Source organism: Mesoplodon densirostris, chromosome 9 (genome assembly GCF_025265405.1).
Source record: "Mesoplodon densirostris isolate mMesDen1 chromosome 9, mMesDen1 primary haplotype, whole genome shotgun sequence".
Taxonomy (NCBI): Eukaryota; Metazoa; Chordata; class Mammalia; order Artiodactyla; family Ziphiidae; genus Mesoplodon; species Mesoplodon densirostris.
Window position 1 is genome coordinate 111,387,812 of NC_082669.1, and position 24,191 is coordinate 111,412,002.

A 24,191-nucleotide genomic window follows, 5' to 3' on the forward strand; every position below is an offset into this window, starting at 1 on the left:
GGACGGAGATCTTTCATCGACACCCAGAGAAAACCGAGAGGGGCTGAGGACGGTGAGGGCATCACAGCCGCCCCCAGGCGCCCAGCTCGAGAGTCAGGTCTATTATATTACAGGCTGAACGTTTTCTAAAAAATATGTAGCTCATTCTCATGGCGTTGTTTTTCTCTCATGCATTTCTGACCTTCCCTCTCTTCTCCAGACCCATGTCAGGCAGGGGCGCTGTCCCAAGTGTGACTTTGCCCGGACGGCCTAGTGCCAGGAGGAGCTCTCTGGGCTGGGTGCCCATGTAAGGACCCACCCCTTCTGCACTAGGCCCCGCGGGTCACAGCCCTTCTAGTAAGAAGCAGTAAGAAGCGAAGGGATCGTGGTTTCTCAGATGCACCAAACTCAGGTCACCCAAGGCAAGCAGCTTGGAAATGGCTTTAACACGACATTGAAGATCCTGCACGTCCCCCTGGCTTGGAAGTCCCTTTGCCTCAGGAACACCCAGTTTTGGGACTTCCCTGACGGTCCAGTGCTTAAGACTTCGCCTTCCAATGCAGTGGGTGTGGGTTCGATCCCTGGTCGGGGAGCTAACATCCCACATGCCTCATGGCCAAAAAACCAAAACATAAAACAGAAGCAATATTGTAACAAGTTCAGTAGACTTTAAAAAAATGGTCCACACCAAAAAAAAAAAAAAAAGAAAAAGAAAGAAAAGAAAAAAGAGCCAGCCAGTCCTAGGGTGCTGATCAGACACGCTATAGCTTCAGGTGCAAAGGCGGCAGGTCACTGGTAAACTCTGGAAGTGTTTGCGGGGGCTGCCCCACCTCAGGGCCAGAGGGCAGGGTTGTCGGTGTCCTTGCTGTTCCTGCTCACTGTTGGATTCCAGTTCTGTCGCATCTCTTAAAGCCGCAAAAGAATGGGCACAATTTGGCCCTGATTGAGACCCCGCCCAAGGAAGACCTCTCTCCAAGGAAGACAGAGAGACTGTTAACAAGTCAGCTTTGTTCTTATGCAAGATAACATTTTTGTTTGTTTTGTTTCATTTTCAGTGTTCGGGGCTGCTAGTGACTTCGACTCTTCCCAAGTCAACGCGCTGACAAGCTAAGCGTGCAGTGACGTGCTGCTTCCCTCAGGCAACGGGACACAGACGCGAGGGGGGAGATCTACCCGCCGGCTCAGCATCTCTGCACCCAGGCCCTGGCCCTCCCCAGCCTTCGTCCACGTGGGACTGTGCACACCTGTGCACCCCCACCGCCCTGCCCCGTCACAGGCCTTTCCGGGGGCACCCGGCCCTGTGATCATCATCCGGGTGGCAGGGCCTGTGAGAATCTACGGCCCGTCTCAAAGCTCCTTCACTTTGGGACACGTAAGGGTTTGCCCATATTTAAGACATGATGAATAACTCCGCTCTGAGCACTCCTGTGGATGAAGCGCTTTTTCTTTCTCCTGTTGGATTATTTCCTCAGGCCGTGTCCCTAAATGTGGGGTAACTAAGTCGTGTTTGGTTTTATCTGCTGATACTTCTGGTCGGGCTATGAAACCCAATCCGGCTAATAGAGAGACATCTATGAAAATAAACTACGAACCAAGTCACAGTGAAGTTCCTCAGCAGTTTCCCTAAAGAGGAACGGCTCCCTCGAGGCCCCGTGTGCTGGGGATTCCTCAGAAACCTGCTCCAAGTAGAGAGCGGATCATGGAAGGAGCAAAAGTTTGGGTTTATCACGCAGCCTGGAGGCATCGCTCAGCGCCGGCAACGCCCACCAGCCCCTCTGCATTCCTTCACGTGTTACCACTTTGCCCCTTGCTAATGTTTCCAAAAGGAGATAGACCTGAGATCATTTTGTTCCATTTGAGCTGTTTTCTTTATCACTATTTAAAAATTAACAATCCCAAGAGGTAACATGAAATCTCTTCCTTCCTGATTCTCTGTGTGTTTGGATAAATATTATCTTTCTGCTCGTTAACACCCAGATCTTGGGAAAGGGTTACACTTCTAAATCGGGAGGAAGAAACACTCTCCCTAATGCTCCCGAAGGGAAAGAAAGAATCCCTGCCGCTCGTTCCGCCAGGTCCCGGGAGCCTGGGCTGCGGGTGGAGTCAGGCTTTCAGGGACTTTGCCTCAGGGCTCCACGATAGCAGAGGCCACGGGCATCCGCTAAAGTCCACTCACCGAGAGCGGTGCTGGGAAGTGAGAATGTGGACTGTTCTCACGGGCAGGGCGAGGTCCCTCCCGGTGCGGGAGCCCCGAGAACGGTTCACAGGAGACGCCCACAGCCGAGAGAGTCTGGCACAAGTCACAGACCTAAGCAGTGAAATCAATCACTTGACCGATGTTTATTGAGCACCTGCTAGGTGCCAGGTGTTGGGTTAGATGTGAGGAGACAACAGGGAACACAATTATGGTGGCCCCTGTCCTCCCAGAACCTGCGGTCTGGGCCCCTACCTGAAACCACACAGGGGCCATGCTGGCCTCGGGGTCCCCCAGGCCACCACCTGTTTTGTGTCGTGAGCCATGACTGGTTTTTACATTTACAAATGGCTGAAAAAAATCAAAAGAAGAATATCTTGTGACACGGGAAAATGATATGAAATTCAAATTTCAGTGTCCACGATAAAGCTGTCTAGGTCTCTCCAGAAGACTCTTGTCCAGCCCCACTCTGGCGAGCCAAGCTGCTCTGCCCAGGTGGAGCTGGGCAAAGCTGTTCCACCCTCACTGAGCCCCGCCTGCCGAGCGACGCAGTCCCATCTCCATGGCTCCCACCTCCCCAGCATCTTCCTTTCTCTGGATGCCCATAGCGCCTCTCTCCTGGAGGACCCAACAATAGTTCTTCCAGATTTGTTTACATACACATGCATGCACACGTGTAGACACACATGCATGCGCAGACACTGAGTGAGCCGAATCGTCCCCAGTGGGGCGTAGAGATGCTTCTACCTGGGGCCTGCCTTTACCTACCTGTACACGGCGACACCACAGTCGCTACAATAGTGAAGCTTCGCACACATGCCTTGGTCCAGGACCCCACCCCCTGATGGGGTGGAAATTGTTATCTCATGCTGCAGGCCAGGAAACTGAGGCCTCGAGAAATTCACATAGTGATTTCAGGGAGGCCTGGGACGGGACAGATGCCCCAGGCCTGCATCTCCCCCCGGCACCACATAGCCAGCCCCACAGTGAACACGGCAAATGTCTGTGGCCTCTGCGGCCTCCTGCTGCCCGGGACCTCTCCCAGTGAAACCCCCTTCTCTCCAACCACGAGGCCTGCTGCAGGGGCCCCGTCCCTGTCCTGTCCATCCCACTTCACCAGATGCAGCCCCCGAGATGCAGGTCTCTTGCTCCAGGTCACAGAACTCGTGTATACGCTAAGCCGGAAGCTAGTTGGGTCCATGTGATGCCAAAGCCCTTCTCTGAGTGTGGGGGGCCAGAGGGAGTGACCCTTCCCCTGCCTTCATGGCGTGTGCACTGCCACGCACAGCCCTGGACAGACACCTGTCACCACTGGCACCGAGGAGGCGCCCCAAAGCTACTGTTTCTAGAACAATCAGTGTCACGGAACACAGTCTCTCACCTCAGTCATCTTTCTCAAAGACAATCAGTGCGTTTCTTTCCCTCCAAAGTTTCCAAGGAAAGAATCGTTCGAAACCACCAGAGGCAAGGCTGCGGTGCGTTCAACCCAGCTCCCTCACCGAGGGCTGCGTGGTGCCCACTGCCAGGCCTGGTTCCTTTTGTGCTGGGGAAACAGTGCAATCCTCTAAATGCATCCCCTTTATCCCTCCATTCCTCCCGATTTGTGGATTCAAACAATTCTGATTCTGTGGACTAAGGAGCAATTAACGGGACGAAGGATTTATTAAGGATAAGTCATGCCAGACAGTTTTGACAGCTTGTTTTGAGTGTGACAGAATTACAAAATGCATTATGTATTTAGACTTTTGTGCAGCGTCTAATCCCAGGCTCGTGAAATTATTCTTGCCAGATGATCTGAAGCAGCTGGATGAGAGCAGCCTCAGGTACCAGAAACGAAGGCAGAGATCAGAGACAAAGGATACAGGGCGCTCAGCTGCACGCCCAGGTGGAGGCCAGGAAGGGGCTGCATTTCATGAGGGCCGTGGAGGTCAATGTTAGGGTTTGTTTCCCTAACGTGTTTATTGTTGATCTGGAGGGAGAGGCCGCTGCCAGCCACCATGCTACGTGGGGCGGGACGTGCCAGCCCCAACTGGGCGGCCCTCAGCCTTAGCAGCCAGCGAACAGGAAGAGGGGCTCCAGAGGGCTCCCTAGCCACCCTCCAGCACCCCTATCAGCTGAGAATGCCCAGCAGGAGGGCAAGGTGGGAACACAAACCCCCTGAGCCTTATGGAATCAGCAAGACAGACCTGGGAGGCCCCGGGGTGGCCAACTCTAAAGGCTGCATGGATCGAATTGTGTCCCCCTAAAAGGTAAGCTCACATCCACACACCCGGTGCCTGTGAACGCAGTAGGGTCTTTGCAGATGTAGGTGGATGAGGTCCTATTCAGTGAGGATGGGTCCTGATCCAATGTGACTGGCATCCTCATAGGAATGGAAGAGGAGACACGGACCCCCAGAGAGGGAGGGCCACGAGGTGACGCATGCAGAGACTGTGGAGGTCACGTCTCCAAGCCAAGGAGCGCCAAGGAGTGCCAGCCCCCACCAGAAGCTAAGAGAGGCAGGGAACCCATTTTCCCTGGGTCCCCAAGAAGGAACCAACTGCCAACACCTTGGTTTTGGACTTCTGGCCTCCTGAACTGTGAGACAATCCACCTCTGTTCAAGCACCTGGTTTGTGGTACCCTGTGGCACAAGTCTGGGCTTAGAAATGAAGAACTAACAAACGAGTCCAGTGGCCCAGACACCCGGAGGCAGGAGGTGGAGCTGTAGATGGAGAAGCTGGGGAAACCACACTCCCACGCTGGGGAGTAGATTCATTTCCCTCCGGGATCTGAGTGGGAAAGGGGGCGTTTCCGTCCTCTTCAGGGTCCTTGGGAGGATTCAGGTCAGGGAGGCAGCAGCCAGCAGGCCGCTAGCTGGCACCATTAGCTCCTGGTGCATTCTATCATGGCTTTTGTTTGTATTGATCAATTGAAACGCATGCGTGGCCAGGGTTTGGTTAATTAACCTTAATTCCGTGCTAAGCTACTGTAATCTTTAATTCTCTCCCATCACTTTATGCCCTCTGATAATTAGTATTTTTATCGGTTCAGGGGTATTGAATCAGCTGTTTTATTTCCTCTACCTGAGGATAGCATGGCACTTAGTCTTTCTGTAGCCCAAATGCTAACGTCAATGTTTCCTCGCTTAGCCAGAGCATTTGCTTAGTCAGGCCACGTTGCCTCTGTCCGTGTCTTCTATACTGTCCACTAGCACCAGTAACAGCAGAGTGTATGGGAACCGAGGAGGAGGGTGCTAGAGACCCAGGGCTGGGGGCTGGCTGTGTGCGAGCCTGCCCTGGGTGAACAGGGCTGAGGGCACCGGGCAGCCTTCCCAAGTCTAGAAACTCTAACTCTGGTATCATAGGCTCCTTTTATGTCATCCTGGGCTTGATCAGCACAAGCCTGATACCACAGACACGTATAACATCATCTAATTAAATACCCAGGAGGTAACAGGGGACGAATCCTCTTTTTTCCTTGACATTCTATCATTTTCCCAGGGGCTTCACAAAATAGTGGAAATAGTCCCCAGACACCTCACAGAACCAAAGGAGAAGAAGTGACACACCTATCAAGCAAACATCTATTCTCTTATTTCACAGAAATGGAGAACACACTATGAGCAAAGTATTGCGCTATGTGGCGTAGGGAGTGGGGAGATACAAGATAAAATGTGTCCCTCTGGGTAGAGACGTAGGACAGCACACAGATAACTAGGATAAAATGCAGGATTTAACAAATACTCTAAAAGAGCCACAAGAATACTTGAACGTCCAGAACGTGTGAGGGAACGTCTGTATTTCAGCCTCTGACAAATTTATCTTTGAGAAAAGCTAACGTAGTGTCCTTCTAATGCAACAGGGAGGGGAGTACGGTTCGTTTAATCAATGGTGCTAACACATATGACTTGCTTTCAGCTGGAAGAAAAGAAAGCTGGATCATACCTCATACCATATCCAAAAACTGCGTTCTGTACAGACTCAATGTTGAAACATAAAAGCACAAACTATTGGAAGAAAATTCAGAAAACCTTTAGTATGACAAATGGGGGGGGAGGTGTTCTTGAACAAGATGAGACACCCAAAGGCGTCATGAGAAGAGACTGTGGGGCAAAGGGTGCAAAGCCACAGACAAATCCCAACCAAGAACACGTGTGGGCAGCATGGAGCTGCCTGTCCTTACACGGTGACTTGGGATATAACGTGAAAGACAAACAACCCAACAGAAAATGGGTAAAGGATACAAATAAGCAACTCGAAGCACAGGAAATCTGCTTAACAACCTAGGAGCCACTGAAAGGGAAATTAAGACGAAAATGAAATGCCATCTTTCATGTTTTAGATTAGCAGAAATTAAACAATTATATTATCTGGTGCAAAAATGCAAGAAAGGTCTCATCCATGGCCAGTAGGGACATAACATGCGGCAACCTTTGGGGAAAGTAACCTGGCGACATGGATTCCAGTGAAGATGTACCTACTCTTTGACCCCTGCCCTCTGGAGAGTCTGTCCTGCAGAAATCACATGCACCAGACACGGGGGCATGTAATCAAGGAGGCTTGTTGCCTATTCTGCTGTAGTAGCAACAAACTGGAAACAACCTGTGTGTCCATCTACAGGAGAACGGTCTCATTGGCCAGGCTAGATCTCCATCCACTGACCTGGAGGGGGTCCATGACATATTTTCATTAAGTGAGCATCTTAGCTTGGGCCACCGTAACAAAACATCACAAATTTGGTGGATTGACCAGTAGAAAATTTTTATCACAGTTCGGGAGGCTGGACATCCAAGGTCAAGGAGCCGGCTGATTTGGTGTCTGGTGAGGACCCGCTCCCTGGTTTGCCCATGGCCACCTTCTCTCTGTGACCTCACGTGGCAGAAAGAGAGAGCTTTGGCGTCTCTTTCTCTTCTTATAAGGACACCAGTCCCGTCAGATTGAGACCCCACCGTATGACCTGATTTAACCCGGATCACCTCCTCAAAGACCCCATCTCCATCCAACACGGTCACATGGTGTGGCAGCGTGTTAGGTCTTCAGCATGCGAATGGGAGGAGAAACAGTCTGGTCTACAGTGTAAGGAGAGCATTCAAACGTAACATTTAAATTCACTGAGGACTTCCCTGGCGGTCCAGTGGTTAAGACTCTGCGCTTCCACTGCAGGGGATGAGGGTTCGATCCCTGGTTGGGGAACCAAGATCCCACATGCTGCTCAGTGCTGCCAAATATATATATATATATATATATATATATATATATATATATATATATTTCATTGAACATTTCCACAGTCTTCAGAGGAATATATGTAGCATGATTTTACTATTTTATTTTATTTTTTGGCCGTGCCACACGGCATGTTGGATCTTACTTCCCTGACCAGGGATCGAACCCAGGCCCCCTGCATTGGGAGCACAGAGTCTTAACCACTAGACGACCAGGGAAGTCCCACTATTATTTTTAAATGACTAAAAGACAAAAACTAAAACATATCAAATGGGTATGTTTGTGCAGGTTTGAGTGGGTGTGGAGGATGCTAGGAAGGAAGTGCTCTCACCCTGGATTATCTGAGTGGGTGGGAAGCCACTGGGGAGTGGGGGGAAGGGACTGTTACAAACTTTTTTTTCTGTGTATCTCTAGTTCAAATTACTGTGTTACTTCTGCAATGTAAGTTGTTTTTTTTTTTTTTTGCGGTATGCGGGCCTCCCACTGCTGTGGCCTCTCCCGCTGCGGAGCACAGGCTCCGGACGTGCAAGCCCAGCGGCCATGGCTCATGGGCCCAGCCGCTCCGCAGCATGTGGGATCCTCCCGGACCGGGGCACGAACCTGCGTCCCCCGCATCGGCAGGCGGACCCCCAGCCACTGCGCCACCAGGGGAGCCCAATGTAAGTTTTTTAATGAAGAAAAATTTGAAAACCCAAAGTAGAGTCACCAGACAGGCATGTCCTCTAGTTCAATTTAGGTACCACCTGAAAACTGCTCAAACACCCATCAGGGGCTCCCAGCCCACTGCTCCCCGGTGTCTAGGGACCCCCAGAAGCCCCCGGAAACCCAGCCTCTGGGTGGCACGGCCCAACCCTCCCCCAAGAACTCGGCTCCTTCCCTGAAACCCCGGGACAGCCACCGACAGAGCTGTCTGGCTAAGCAGGTGATCTTATTAGCGGACCCGGCAGCCTCTGAAATATTAAAGGCTACTCTTCATCCCATATTTTTACATAGAGCTCTCCAGACAGACCAAACTCAGACCATTCAATTGGCCGGAGAGGCCTCCTTCCCTCTGATGTTTCCAGAAAGTTCAGGAGGAAGGGCATGAGAAGAGCCCACAGAGCCTAATTATCTTTTCACTTGACTTAAACGGTGGGCAGGGGAATCAGACCTCTCTTAATGTAAATTTTAAAGGCTCTCAGCTGAACCTTTGTCCGCTCCAGCACTTCTGTTTGTCCTCTCAATTCATCTCATCGCGAGCAGGGCCCCGACGTTTCCTCCTCTGTCCCACATGAAGCTCTGAAGCTCGGCAGGGGACTTGGGGGCTGACCCCATCGTGGAGTTCGCTTGGAGCCGGAGAGAAGGGACGTTCAAGTCCAGCCCTTGAAAAGCACACGTCGGAGCCCCCCGAGCAGGCCGTGTAGGCTGAGGCAGCTTCCCCACCCAGAGCCGAGCCCCGCGGGAGAGCAGGTGGTCTTCACGCCCCTCCAGGGCGACACGCGGCCCCCTCCCTCCGTGCACTGTCATCTCTGCCTTTTAAGTGTCTCTTCTTTGTTAGAGACCTGGTTACAGACAAAGATTCTGCACCTGCCAGGGAAACGACTGCCCCCCAGCAATGAATACTGGGCTTCGGAGCCTGGGAGGCCACAGGAGGGAGAACCTGCCGGGAGCTGCCGTCCGCGGCTGGCTCGGCAGGCCGTGCTCTCCCGGCCTCGCTCCAACCTCGGGTGCCCTTGGCCATCCTGGGTGTCCTGCCTGCATCTCCCTCTGGGCATCTCTGTGTCTGCTGGCCTCCCTGCAAGGACTCCAGTCACTGAATCAGGGCCCATCTTTATCCAAGATGGCCTCATCTTAACTACAAACATATGCAAAGATCCTATTTTCAAATAAGGTCGCAACCTGAGGCTTTGGGTGGATGTGCATTGCGGGGGGTGGGAGGGTGGGTAGAGCGCTACTCTATCCAGCACACCGCCTCACCAGATTTGCGTGTGACTTTTTTTTTTTTTTTTTTTTTTTTTTGCGGTATGCGGGCCCCTCGCTGTTGTGGCCTCTCCCGTTGCGGAGCTCCGGACGCACAGGCTCAGCAGCCATGGCTCACGGGCCCAGCCGCTCCGCGGCATGTGGGATCTTCCCGGACCAGGGCACGAACCCATGTCCCCTGCACCGGCAGGCGGACTCTCAACCACTGCACCACCAGGGAAGCCCATGCATGTGATTTTTTTCATGCCCCTTCCCTCCTTTATGTCCTGCTGGTGTGTCACTCTCTCCGAACTTGATCAGACCACAGCCGAGGTCCAAAACCAGCAGCCAAGGGCTTCAGTCATAGGATGGCCACGCAACTCCGGGGGGGCCGTTCTTTGTAAAGTTACAGCCACAACTTTCTCCAAACACCAGAATTCTGGATCTAAGTAAAGAAAATTCCTGGTTTCCGCAGAACAGGGCTTCTCGAATTCGGTGCTGTTGACATTTAAGACCAGATAATCCTTTGTCATGGAGGCTGTGCCCCTGGCCTCTACCCGCAGATGCCAGCAGCGCCCCTCCCCCCTGTTGTGAAAACCAAGCACGTCTCCAGACGTTGCCCCGTGTCACCCCCAGTGCAGAACCACTGCTGACCAACCAGTTTCCCAGGTGTTGCCTCGCCCCGCAGGTGAGCACGCTGGCCTCCAGGCCTCTGAGAGTGGGCGCTGGAAAATGGGTGACCATGTACACTTTATTTGGAAATAGGCTTCTCCTTGTACATAGACTCTTAAAAAGAAAAAAAATTGGGTCATACTAGGCCAAAATTCGTGACAATCAATCTTCTCTGCCTTCTACATTCACTTTTTTTTTAATTGAAATTTAAGGAATAGTGTCCATATTTGGCACTGGTCTCTGTCACTTAACACTAAACTAAATTAAAGATTTCTTTCCCTCAAAATTGTGTGAACTTGCGTGTAGGTCATTAGAGTGGTCGTGACATTTGAACTTGGGAGGTTTGGATAACATTTAGAAGGTTAAAAATGTGTTTGGACAGTAGGAGAGGTCCTCAAGCCTCAGACCGAGGACTTGCTGAGTGCACGACCAGATACTGGTGTGCTGTCCGCCTTCGGCTGGCTGACCCTGATTTTATCAGGCTGTTCTATCCTGCCTTTCTCCTCCTCTCCCTCTGCGGGTTGGGATACGAGCTCTTCCTTGTCAGGGGCGGTGTGCTGGTGAGGCACAGCTGTGTTCGGACATGGGATCATTCCTGATTTGTCTGTTTCCTAAGAGCTCCTTGGCTGAGACTTCAGGAACTCTGGCTGCTTTCAGCACCTCACAATCCAGCGGGCAGACGGCAATCGGACATCCTGGCAAAATGTGGGCACAAGTGGGTGATGGCTAAAGGGACAGAGATCCAGGGAAATGCCTCGTCCGTGGGGGAAAGGGGGACGTTGCCTCCTCGGTTCCCTGGAGGGCTGAGCCTTGAGCCCCTGATGTCCTAGGATGCATCAGACAGACCTGGGAGAACAAGTCCCCCTCACAGCAAATCACCCAAATTTTTGGTGAAAGTGTGAGAACCAAGTCAGCTTGGATCTCAGATAACAGCTTGAGCAGGTAAAACAGAATGTGCATCAACATCTGTTCAAAATCATAAATAGGAGTTTACTTAGATCAGCATCTGGTAGGACACTCCATAAGCGAAAATGAGACTGAAATTTAGAGAGGGAAAAAAATTGGTTCTGAAAGTTCAGCCTGATTTTCTTTAATGGCTGATTTATAACAAAGACAGTCCCATCTTCTCTGCTTGCCGATCCGTGCACAGCCCTGAGGGCTGTTTCTTTCTCTGGGTCATTGTCTTTTTAAACGATTCTTTGACCATTTGGGGACCAGGACACCTTTTTATGCCATGGCTGTATTTTATGTTACCAACCATCTCCTCCTCAGTCTATAGTCAGAAAACAAAATACACTAATTTCTCCTTTATCATTCAATAAAACCAAAAAAATCTTCAATGGCTATCCATTCACGCTTGCTGACATACAGATCAAAGATAGCGAGACATCTCTGGGGGGTCGTCTATGCCTTAGAGGAGCTAAGAATAAACCATACAGAGATAATGCATATGTGGTGACTTGGGAATCAGCATAACCACGCACAGACAACTGCAGAACCGCGTTTCCAAGGGCTTTGCCCCATCACAGTCATCCCCAAACACGCTAAACCCGGGACAGCAGGTGTCTGTGCCTCTCTTCCTCAGCCTCCTGCCCCGTCCACAGCAGGGAAGGCAGGAGAAAGGAATAAGCCAGAGCTGGGCTGTTCAGAACCTTGACACGTTTTCAGTTGGCAAACAAATGGAACTGCTCTAGACCCACAGACATAGAAAACAGACTTGTGGTTGCCAAGGGGGAGGGGAGTGGGGGAGGGATGGACGGGGAGTTTGGGGTCAGCAGATGCAAACTATTATCTATAGGATGGATAGACAACAAGGTCCTACTGTAGAGCACAGGGAATGCTATTCAATATCCTGTGACAAACCCTAATGGAAAAGAATATGAAAAAATGTATATGTATGTATGACTGAATCACTTTGCTGTACAGCAGAAATTAACACAACATTGTAAATCAACTCTACATCAATGAAATTTAAAAAAAAGGAACTGCTCTATATGCAATCCTGGAACATGCCCATTAGTCAGAGAGAGAGCGAACACAGGAAACTTTGTGCCATCTCCAAAAAGATTCTCAAAGCAAAGTTAATGTTTGTTCCTTTTATTTTTAAGTACGTGCCCAAGCTGGGGGGTGGCAGAGGCTGCAGACCACCCAGGTAATAGGGTAGAGAGGGTCCCCGGAAGGAGACCCCAGAGAAGACCCGGCTGACCCATGCCGTGTCAGGACGGTCTTTGGGACGCACGGGACGCTCACTTTCCACGATTCCCCTCGTCTGACTTGAAGCCCCTCGAGAGGCAGAAGTTGACATCAAGTCTGAATTCCACTCGCCCACAACGACAAGCACAGTGAAAATCTGAGCCCCTTTGACCGGAGAAACAATCTCTATGGGATTAAAGCGATTTTCTTATTTAGAAGAGGAAAATACGCAGTTTGCAATTACCTGCTCCTGGTGGCAAAGTCTGTCCTTGGTGGCTCAATCTAATGGGACAAACTTTTAGCGGCTTTGCTCTCCCTTCATTGTTTCAACACGCACCAAGACGATTAAAAATAATCTTCTCTTTCCCTTTTAATTTTACGTCACCCCTCCGCCCCACATGCCCTGGGGACAGCATGAATTTTTAATCCTCGTGGTTTGGGGGGAGGGCTGGTTAACCCTTGTTGAGGCGCCAGCCAGGACAGGAAGCCCTGGGGAAAAGGTCCCTCTGCTGGCCTCGCCGGGAAGAGCACTGAGCACCCACACCGAATGAAGGCCACCAGATGGTCGGGCCGCGGTAACGTGCCTTTCCCCGCCCTCGGGGCCACCAGCGGTCCCCCGATCTCGGTGGGTCCCAACCAGGCCTGCCCAGGCTGGCAGCTCCCTCCTTCCCTATATCACCCTCGGCTGATCAAGTCTCCACTCTCTGCTCTGTGATGGGCGACTGCGAGCTAATGGGTTTGTGCCGTGTGCACATAGGCACGCTCACACCCACACCCACACGCGGTGCTCACACATGCATGCGCACACACATGCACTCTCCCACGTGTGCATGCGTGTGCACACACGTGTGCTCACACACACATGCAAACACTTGCTCTTGTCCTCCGGGTTTGCATTTCCACCCTGGCCTCTCTGGAGGCGGCTCAGGCTGAGCAGAGGATTTGGGGGCTGCGGGCAGTTCCAGCCTGGGGCAATGGCCAGTTGCACCGCCGCCCTGGGCAGGTCCTGGGCAATTCAGACAGCTCGCCCCCCCTCCAGCAGGAGCAAGGGGCTGGCATGGAGTCTGGAAAGTAGATGGGACTCCAGCCTCAGGTGAAGAAGAGATCAACAGTCCTGCAGATCCCAGACGCCCCATACCTCTGGTGGGGAGCAGCAGGCTGGCCGGGCACTGAGTGGACAAGTGCCGGGAAGCCCCTTCCGTGCCCTTGTCCACGTGTCCAGCAGCCTGGGGAAGCTGGGGTATGTCGCCTCTTCCTGGGGTATGGAGTTGAGAGGCCAAGGCGGCTGACACCCTCTGGGTCAGGAATGTTCTCTGGGAAGGGAGGCAAAGGCAGCTGGGGACCCGGTTCCTGAGGGAGAGGTCTGGGCTGTGTGGATGCAGGAAAGGCGGTGGACGTGCAGCCCTGCGCAGAGGGCAGGAGAGGGCTCTGCCGCTCAGAGACGAGCCAGCAAGCAGGCTCAGACCCCCGTCCCGATTCCCTAACCACCTTCCACGACCAGGTGTTCCTGCTGTGGTGCTCCGAGCACCTGCAGATGCTTCTGGGACCGACCCAGCGTTCGGGACACGACATGGTAGTTGATACTAATGCGTGTTTTCTTCCCTGTGGTTACAGCTCCGTGGCCCCCTGGGGGTCTCAGGCCCCTCCGCCCCTGCATCCGGGGAGGTTTTCAGGCAGACCCTTCTCTCTGCCAGAGTTTGAGACCATCGGGAGGGGAGACCAGGAGCACCTGACCTCGGAGGGACAGTTTCCCAGAGGTGGGGAGAAGCCAACACCTTTAGGTCAAACACACCAGGTTTAAGAAGAAAGGGGAGAAAGTCACGGCACCCACAGAAATAAGAAGGAAGACCCGTCAGAAGGACGTAAAAGGCTTGAACCCACAGAGCCCAGGCCACGGCCCCCAGGGTCTCCTCTTCATCATCACGAGCGGCCCCCAGGCTCCTGGACGCCGGTGGTGTGCAGATGGGCGCTCAGCTCCCCTGCCCACCTGCCGCTGCGGACTGCAGAGGCCAGCCAGCGAACCCCCAATTCCAGGATCACTTACAACCGGGGTTCTTTTTTTTTTTTTTTTTTTTTTGCGGTACGCGGGCCTCTCACCATTGTGGCCTCTCCCGCTGTGGAGCACAGGCTCCGGACACGCAGGCTCAGCAGCCATGGCTCACGGGCCCAGCCGCTCAGCGGCATGTGGGATCTTCCCGGACCGGGGTACGAACCCATGTCCCCTGCATCGGCAGGCGGACTCTCAACCACTGCGCCACCAGGGAAGCCCACAACTGGAGTTCTTTATGGGACGTAGGTCTGGCTGATCTGCTGTGCTCATCTGTGACCCAGAGGGTGGCGTGAAGGGAGCCCATCTTTGTGCTGCTTCTTCTGGCCTGGGGGTTCCGGAGCGGCCCCCGATACCCCATTGCGGGTCCCGCGAAGGATAAGCGTGTCTGTGGTTCGAAAAGGCAGCGGTGGAGGGCGGGGGGCTGCCGTTGTCTCCTTTCTGTGGCACAAAGGCAGCAGGGGTGTCCTGGCTCCGAGGCTAGAGTGGCCACAGGTGCCCTGGCTGAGCTCGAATCTTCCTGAACCCCATGGCCGCCTGGCCGTGGCCTCGTGAGTCCCCTCGTCCTGACAGCAGCAGAGGAAGCAGCTCCCTGGTGGCTGCGTGGGAGCATCTAAACCCCGCGTTAAATCTCTTTCTGTTTAAAGTCACTGCAGGGCTTCTCACACTCGGCAGAACCCTCCCTGAGATGTTGTCTGGTACAAGAATTGTCTGCAGGCCACAAGCCCTCTGGGAAGGGGATCTGGGGCCGCTGTCCTTACCTGGGTAGAGGCACTGAGATCGGGTTCCATTTAAAGCGGGACCCTGCTAATCCCAGGACTGCAGTGGCAAAATAGCGATGTGAGTGGCCAGCTGTGACCACCTGGGACGGAGCGTCCGTGGAACAAGGCCAGGCTTCGCCGAGCCGAGGTGGGCTGTTGGCTGCGCTCCATTGGGGAGATTAACGGGCTTTGGGCTGCTCTGTGCTGGGGCTCGAAGTAATAGGTTTGAGGCAACGTCACTCGGGTGACACAGTAGACGCCTGGTAACCTGAGGCGCACACACTGCGCACCACAGAGCTCCCGGGTCGTAGCTTCTCCCCAGCGGCCGCATGGCAGAAACTGCTGAATGGTCACCGTCCCGTTTCTTTTTTTTAATTTTTAAAAAAATTTTATTTATTTTTGGCTGCGTTGGGTCTTTGTTGCTGGGCGAGGGCTTTCTCTAGTGGCAGCGAGCGGGGGCTACTCTTTGTTGCGGTGCACGGGCTTCTCATTGCGGTGGCTTCTCTTGTTGTGGAGCACGAGCTCTAGAGCGCAGGCTCAGTAGTTGTGGCGCACGGGGTTAGTTGCTCCGCGGCATGTGGGATCTTCCCGGACCAGGGCTCAAACCCACGTCCCCTGCATTGGCAGGAGGATTCCTAACCACTGCGCCACCAGGGAAGTCCCAGCATCCCATTTCTTTCTCCTCCTGGACACAGCTGTCTTGCAATCAGGTGAGCACGAGTGACAGAGTCCCAGCCGCTGCATGTGGGCAGAAGTGAGACACCCCACTTTTAGGTCTGCCCGTGAAACCTTCCCGAGGTGCCCCATCCTCCCAGGAATGCAGAGAACACTGAGGACTGGATAGGAGGAGCCTGGGTCCCTGGGTGACCACGTGGAGTGGCCTCCCCTGCCAACCTGCACTGGACCCGACGTGGGCAGGAGGCCAGCTCTCATCGTGGGAGGCCTCCCCTCTCTTTATGAGCGATAAAGATATACGCAGCATCATAAATCAACGCTAGAGCAGGAGTATTTCTCTTTTTAAAAAATGAAAGAAAGAAAAGAAGTAAAAGAGAATGATACACAATAAAAGCCACCAAAAAAAAATAATGATAAAGGTGCAAAGAACCCAAGTATATTGTCTTGAGGACGAGAAAAGTCACTCAATCTTCTTTAAGAGGAAAGGAAAATGGAGAGTGGAAGGAAACCAGTCAGGCTGTCGATTGCTGAACACACTAATTCGGCTCGTTTCCTTGTAGACGGTTGAGAAACATGAGATCAACTTATCTCAGACCCTCGGTCCTGAGCCCGCCCTGGTCACGGGAAGAAGAGTCCACCAGAGACAAAGTGACAGCCACCCTTCACGAGCCCCGCCTTCCCGGGACTGTCCAGACCTCAAAGGACAGCACAGAACCAGGAGCACCAGGAACCAGGAACGGAGGCTGCACAAACCCGGGGCGGCCGCTTCGCCGCTTCCTGCTGAGTGGTTTGTATGAGGGCATCGTGTATCTGTGCGTGGTTTCCGTCTCACTAAGAGCAAGGCTGCTTTTGAGAACTGGAACTCCTGAAATGACATGGAATTCTTCTGATTTCTCAAAAAAATAACCCAAACTATTTTTTAATGTCACAGTAATAATCTGTTCATTATGAAAAAACGTTTGAAAGATGAGCAAAAAGAAAAGCAGCTCAGGTAAGGCCAGAGACGACCCCGTCACCACCGCAGTGTGGATTCTGTGTCCCTTCACCCCAGGAAGAGATACTCGTACCCAAGGGTCGTCTGTATACACTCATTAGTTGCCTCTTTTTTGGACTTAAAAACTGGAAAACACCTTTCTGATTTTTTTTACACGCTGCCTCGCAGGTTCCTGTGAACGTAATTTTATTCACAGTTGTTCTCCAAGTAATATATTTATTAAGGTGTGAACCATGGGCTTACGATGTCCATAGAACAACATAGGGGTGGCCCCCCGATTCCTGTCTGCTAGGTGTAGCTTCCAGCCCTGCAACCCACGCGCACATCATCTCTTTCTTTCGCTTACAGGAAACTGCACGAAGGAACTCAGGACAGTCCCCCGACCCATTTCAGAGCCATCACCACACTGGGGTCTCCAGCCACTGGTCATGCTGCTTCCTGGGCCCTCACGCTCACAGCACGTGGCTGACGTGCGGGCGGCTGGCGGACACCTGCCACAAAGCCACCCCCGACCCTCAGGCTGACGGACCCTCTTATGTCGCCCCTCCTCTGCTCAGGCAGGCGCCCCTCAGCCTCGGGGTTGGGCCTCAACTGATGGGGACCCTCGAGGTGGGCCCATTCCCTGGCCCAGTGGTCTCCTGACCATGAGATACGAGCAGGAGGCTCGTGGGGATGGGGTGTCGGGCGTCTTTTGGACAAATTCCCCACTTGTTAAAAAAGAACGGAATGCAAAACTTTTCCGTCTTTTGCTCTGAACGTTGTCTACATGCGACACCTGGAGACGGGCAGCCGTGCGGGGACCACGAAGAGAACCAGCCTATGAGGCTGAGCTCTCTCCTACTGCCAAGAGCAGCAGAAAAGAAGGACAGAAAGGAATGAGGTCACTCATGGTGCCCCGGGGCCACGGAACTCACCTCCGCCACCGCAGAACCACCTGTGCTCAGACTTTTTATTGTGTAGGACAGGAAATGCTCTTATGGCCAAACTGCTTTTAGCTGGTGTGTCTGTCCTTTGAAGCTGAGAGCTTCCCACGGCAGCATGTTGGAAACGAGCAGCGGTCACGTTATAAAGCTCTAGTGCCAGGAACGGGGACAGAGACCAAATCCATTCCTCACTGTCGCTGCATGCGGTGCGCACAGTGGCTCCTTCTGAGAGCTCTGGGTCAGGGTGCTCCCTCCCTCGGGGTGAGAATTCCTTCTCTACACCATACTCAGCGTGGGCTGGACACGTACGTGGTGTGTTGACTCAGGGCGGTCACGGTGCCAGAGCACGACTCCTGAGCTTCAGCGGCCGTGAGCCAGGAGCCAGGCCGCTGGGGCCACCGCTGGGCTGGGAAGACACCACTGGAGCTCATGGCGCTCTGGTTCCCTGGTCCACAGGCTGTATAGACCGCCGAACCCAGTGCTGTTTCTGCCGTAATACCCGGTCTCAGGGGAGAAGCTCTGATTGTTTCCGCATGGGGAATCAGGCATTACTGTGGCATTGTTTGGGTATGAATAATCTTCCCAAATGAAATATCTTTAGGCTACTGTCCCATGCTGAGAACAGCCATCTGCTATGGTGGCTTTCAACTTTTTGGACATGACCCACTTTCTACATTGCAACTCATCACATAAAGTGTCACGAGATAATAGTTTCCTCTTCTATAAGATGCACTCTGATATTTTATGTGTATTTTTCTATGCTAGTTTCACCCCACTCTACTGATTTATGGCCCACTAGTGGGTGGCAGCCTGCAGTCTGAAGGTTGCTGACGGACTGAATTCCCCTCTGCCTCTTAGCTGCCCTGTTACAATAGCCCATCTCTCTCATCTTGTTAGCAAACAGGGTCCCATGGACAGTTGTGCAGGTTGTGTACTGCACGGCCCCAGGACACCACAGTAACCTGATGTTGTGCGGTGTGCACCAGGATGGGGCAACTCTATCAAGAGCTAAACTGACTTATCAGCCAATTAAGTTAATACCAGTTTGTCAAAATTGAGTCACTGAAGCTCTCTGAGCCTCATCTTCTGTATTTCTAACATGAAGCTAATTAAAGTGGCTTCATTCACCTCCCACAGTTGTTGAAAGAATTTAACAAAAACAGCTTTAGAGTCTAGTGTAAGGAGATATTGGTCTCATCGTCACTATTATTTTATTTATTTATTTATTTTAAATGGTTTTATTTATTTATTTATTTATTTTTGCAGTACACGGGCCTCTCACTGTTGGGGCCTCTCCTGTTGCGGAGCACAGGCTCCGGACGCGCAGGCTCAGCGGCCATGGCTCACGGGCCCAGCCGCTCCGCGGCATGTGGGATCTTCCTGGACCGGAGCACGAACCCGTGTCCCCTGCATCGGCAGGCGGACTCTCAACCACTGCGCCACAAGGGAAGCCCCTCATGGTCATTATTATCGACGATACATTCTCTATTTGAACTTGACGTTCATAGCAGGCCTGCACGATGCCTCGAGGATGGAGCCAATTCAAGCAAACCAGACTTACTTTCTCACACCCCCGTACCGCATGTCCCTCCCTCTAGGCCACCCAGGTCAGGAGCCCGAGCCTGGCTTTGAGGCCCTAAGCCCCGCCGTCCACTGAGGCTGTGGAGCACCTGTCGTAGGCCTTGCTGGGTGACACCTCCAAGAAAACAGCGCTTCTCCCTAAGGGTCTCCCCGCCCACCGCTGCCAGGTGGGGAGCTGGTGGTGGTTCCTGGGGAGGAGGGGTGCCAGAGGGACCGTTTGCATGGGCGGGCTTTACAGCAACTATCTCGGCTGGGTTTTCCTTGGGAGGTTCTCCAAACATGGGAGGGGAGGGGGCAGTGCTGCCGGAAGAGGGGGGAGACGGTAAAGTGTATCCTCGGGGGCGGCTGGGGCCCCATTCCACTGGGGACGTTCCAGAGCCAGGCAGAGGACACCTCAGAGGTCCCCCCACCGAGGAGTATTAGACCCGTTTCCCTGTGCTGCTCCACCCCCAATCTATCCCCTTCCTGCTCACCGGAGAAAACTGTCAGATGGAGAGAACACGTCTCCCAGAGTCAGTGGGAGAAATGGAGCCGCTGTATCTGCCACAGCTCCCCCGACCCCAACCCTGACCCCGATCCTGACCTCAAACCTGACCCCACCTAACCCTGACCCCAGCCCTGACCCCAGTCCTGACCTCAGCTAACCCTGATGCCAACCCTGACCCCACCCTATCCAATCTCTACCCCACCCCTCATCCATCACTGACACCAACCTTGACCCCAGCCCTGACCCCACCCCACCCAAGTCCCACCCCATCCTCCGAAGGCCAGCATCCCGCAGGTGGCCACGTGGGGGGCCACGTCTGGGAGTCTGTGGCCCCGCAAGCGGCAGGGGCAAGCAGCCCTGCTCATGTGTGTACGGAGCCAAGGAAGGAAAGAGGGGAACAGGGCTCAAGGCAAGGCCAGCTTGGGACCCGGGGGACACGCGACCACGGGGCCGAGCCAGAGCAAAGTGGGGCCAGCAGGTGGGCAGGGGCCAGGGGGCCTCACTGACCGTGGCCTGGGCCTGACTCCCGCAGTCTGGGCACAGCCCGAGGCCAGTGCTTCCCAGGGTCCCTGATCGCCCCGGCCGGGCCATCCTGGCTTCTGACCAGCGGCTGGGACTTCACAGCTGGGATGCACGTGGAAGGAATCCTGGGACAGAAGAGGGCGGGCTGATTGCTGTGCAGGCCACAGGGCGGCAATGCAGAGTGGAGGCTGGAGAAAAGGCCGGACAGAGAACGTCGCCAGGACAAGCAGCGACAGCACGGCTGGCGCTCCTGGGCGGGTCGTGGCGGTGCGAGGGCCCCAGGTCCTTGGGGCTGCTTCAGCAGAACCTGCTGTTTGGAGGACACGTGGCCCCTCGGGCGCCTGCCCCGCCCTTACTGTGTCCTCCACGCCCACGTCCTCGGGGACAGAGCACGACGGGGCAGTGGCCGTCCGCAGCGGTCACACGGGCCAGCTCCCTCCCCGGCTGTCGTCCGGGGGCAGAATGTACCACAGTAGCCACCTGGCACCTTCTCACCCAGCGCGACCCAGCCCAGAGCAGCTGTCCACGCCCTCCCCCAACGCCGCCCTCCCCGGAGCTGCCCCAGCACCAGGCTGCACCCGAGCGACCAGCCTGCATCGACAGCAGCCAGTCTGTGCGTTAACTGTCCACACTGCACCGGAAAGGCCAACTTGGGCCCCTGCCCCTCAGCACATGGGCCCTCGGGGTTGCTCCCCACCTCCCTCTGAGGAAGGCCAGGCTTTCCCAGACCCTCAGCTTGGAGGACGCAGCCCATGGGTCAGTGTTTCCTTCCATCGTTGGAGAAACAGAACGAAAAAGGAAAAGAAAAGACAGGACGGGGCAGGAGATGGGTCGTGTCACCCTCGACTGGCATGTCAGGGACCCAGGAAGCGCCCTGAATCTGAGACCTCTCCCAGCCAGGGCTCCGGCCTGATCCTGCCAGGCGCTTCTTGTGCTTTTTTTGTGTTTCTTGAACACTCAGCTGAGCACACACAGGCTGTGCGCCCCCAGCAGAAGGACAGAGATGCCTCCACATCAGCACCCCCGGCAAGAACAGCTGGCCTGCATCCAAGGCGGCGGGTGAGGCCCCGACTTCATGCCGAGAGGCCCCTGTGTTTCAAGTTTGGCCAAGCAGCCCGCTGGCCGAGGAAACAACCACGGGGCTTTGAAGCAGAGGAGAGTTTTCGGAGAGGGAGGGAGGACCGCTGGGTTCTGTAAAGCATGGGAGCTGCTGTGATCACTAGCTTCACGTTGACCGCAGGCAGGAAACCTGACTTCCACACCTCAACCCCAAAGCCACACGACTCCAAAACACGGGGCCTTAAAGACCAGCCTCTCCGGGCACCGCGTACCCTCCACGTGTCTGCCAGGAGAGTCCGGCTCCAGTGCCGAAGGCTGGGGAGAAGCCCCCCGGGGGCTGTCTCCCCAAGACCGCCAGGCAGCAGCTCCGTGCGGGACGTGGTCCAGGACAGCCCCGCTCCCCGTCGCCGGGACTTTGAGGCCACTCTGGTCTACCTGATGAACGCAGCAGAATGATGGCTATCAAACGGCTCAGCAGGTGGAGTGTTTGTAGCAACACTGAAAACGTGATTTCAACTCGACTGCCTCAAAGCACAAGACAATAGGGAAGGGAGAGCAGGCCTGTTTCCGGTAAAGGTGAGTCCATGTCGGGGGGTTCAGGGATCCTCAGCACGGACACAGCAGGAGAGCTCGGAGGATGGAGGGCCTATGTGTGCAGTGCAGTCACCGAGGGACCCGGGGACCCCGCTAGCCTGCTCTGCGTGTCCTCAACAGAAAACATAGCTATTTTGCAGGTTGCTGTCAGGACTAGAAATCACTTAAAGGCTGTCATGGCAGGTCCTCGATAAAGAGCCGCCAGCTTCCCCAGTCCTCCCTCAGGGACTCGCGTCCCTACCCTTGCCCCCGCTCCTTCCCTGACCCTCCAGGGTCTCCCGGGTCACTCTCTTTTGCCTTTTGACCTGTTAGAGAAAGACTCCTTCTTCTCTCCTGGCCCAGGTGCACCAACAATGGGTCAGGTAACCCACATTTTAACCTCTTACAATAGTGACCCTCCATTTATTTTCGAAGCTGCCATGGCCCCGGGCACACACGCCTTTCCTGGCGCTGCCTGACTGTGAGAATCCTCTGCAGCCGGTGTCAGGGACCAGGGTTACTCCTCCCCTGCAGGTCGCTGGGACCAATGGGGCCACCTGGTCACCGGGAACGAGGCCTGTGGATGAGCAGTGGTGCGAGTTGTCACTGTTCTTCCCGGGAAAGTACCTGAGTTATCAGAATTATCTGGTAATTCTGGTGAATTACCTGGTGAGATGATGGGAGATGGGCTTTTGTGGGGAAGACGGTCCTGCCCTTCTTTTTTTTTTTTGCGGTACGCGGGCCTCTCACTGCTGTGGCCTCTCCCGTTGTGGAGCACAGGCTCTGGACACGCAGGCCCAGTGGCCATGGCTCACGGGCCCAGCCGCTCCGCGGCATGTGGGATCTTCCCGGACCGGGGCACGAACCCGTGTCCCCTGCATCGGCAGGCGGACTCTCAACCACTGCGCCACTAGGGAAGCCCTGTCCTGCCCTCCTTAGAGGGGCCTCCTATAGCTCAACACACACTTAGGCCTCCCTTAAAGACGCGTTCAATACCCTACAGAGTCCCCTGGTGGGTCTTGTCCTTGCCCTACTCCCAGGCTCTTGGATGGGCACACAATTCCAGAAAGAGGTGGAAAAAGCAGATGGCCCACCTCGGTCATTTGCTCTAAAACAAGGTGCCTGTGCTCAGCCAAACCAACAGGAAATCCAAAACCAACTTCTGTTCAGCTCCGAGCGAGCCGGATGACGCTATGGAACACCTTTTCCTGTTATGGTTCCCTTAGGATGACAATGAAATTGCCTTATTGTTCTGAGTGCTTACCACCTGAGTGCGGGGTTGGGGCAGGACACGGGAGCCTGAGTTCACCGTGGCCCCGTCCCTCCTGATTTCTCAGACCCCTGCCATCAGATGCCGAGGGCTGGGCCCCTCTCTGCATGGTCTCCGTAGTGGAAGGACATCCATCTTTCCGCTCAGACAGGTGCCTGAGTCTGTCCCGGAGATGGGTCTTGCATCCTTATCCACACTAGAAACTTCTGTGGATCTCGGAGGCAGGGGTGGGGAGCCTGCGGGAGGGTGCCCAGCCTTTGAGGTCTCTGGGCAGCCCCTGCAGCCATTCTGGGTCCCCTGCTGGCCTTGCCCAAGAACCATGGAAGCGCTATTTTTATCCTGATGAGCAATAGTGCAGAAATGTCTTCCTACTTGACAAGACACAAAATTTAGGTGCTGGGAGAGAGACTTCAATTTCAAGCTTAAAGATTACTTTGGGTCCCCCAGGACTCAGAAGCAATTTAGAGCTGATACCCTGAACAAGAGAAAGGTTAGAAGATTAAGACCAACTGCTGTTTGGATAAATGGCTGGTAATTGCCCATATCCGCAATTATATACTGGCACATAATTTCTTTTCCGCTACCTTTCTCCTCTCCTGCGTCCCGTCAGGATTTATTCTGAAGGAGCCCACCTTGGTCTTCTGCCGAGCCTTGGTGACGTCGTACTCTACCTTGTCCATCAGGGCCCTGCACACTAAACAAGCACAAAGCATGTGTTATCTCTCTGGAAGGGGGGTGAGGCTCCTGTGAGCCGTTCTCCAGCTGGACAGTCAGCAAACCCACAGTCCCGGGGGGCTGGGATGGGCTCTTGTCCTTTGGCTGCTTCTTCGAAGGCAGGAATGTGCAGTTTTCAAAGACAGACAAACGGAGACTAGTTTTCTTTGCGTCCCCTTTTGTACTCGTGTTTTTATAAACCACATTCATTTTTCCATTTAAAACATGCTTTTTTGAAGAATAAGGAGACCCATGCTCTGAGTCCATCAGAGACCTCGAGCCCCACTGGGTTGCATTAACTACACCCAAGGAACCTTTGCAAATGGAAAAGGTTTGTCCAAAACTGGGCCCTGCTCCCAAAGTCACATTTTGGCTGAATTTAAAGCCTCAGGGAGCCTCTGCC

General features: G+C 54.0%; 1 protein-coding gene across 1 annotated transcript in view; it reads right to left on the minus strand.

The window, feature by feature from the left end:
• The window catches only part of CNPY1 (canopy FGF signaling regulator 1), a 37,603-nt gene extending 13,849 nt beyond the window's left edge, over nt 1–23,754 (minus strand). The window contains 1 exon segment of the mRNA XM_060108865.1: nt 23,659–23,754. Within this exon segment, the coding sequence (XP_059964848.1) occupies nt 23,659–23,754 (96 nt within the window).
• Between the last annotated feature and the right edge of the window lie 437 nt (nt 23,755–24,191).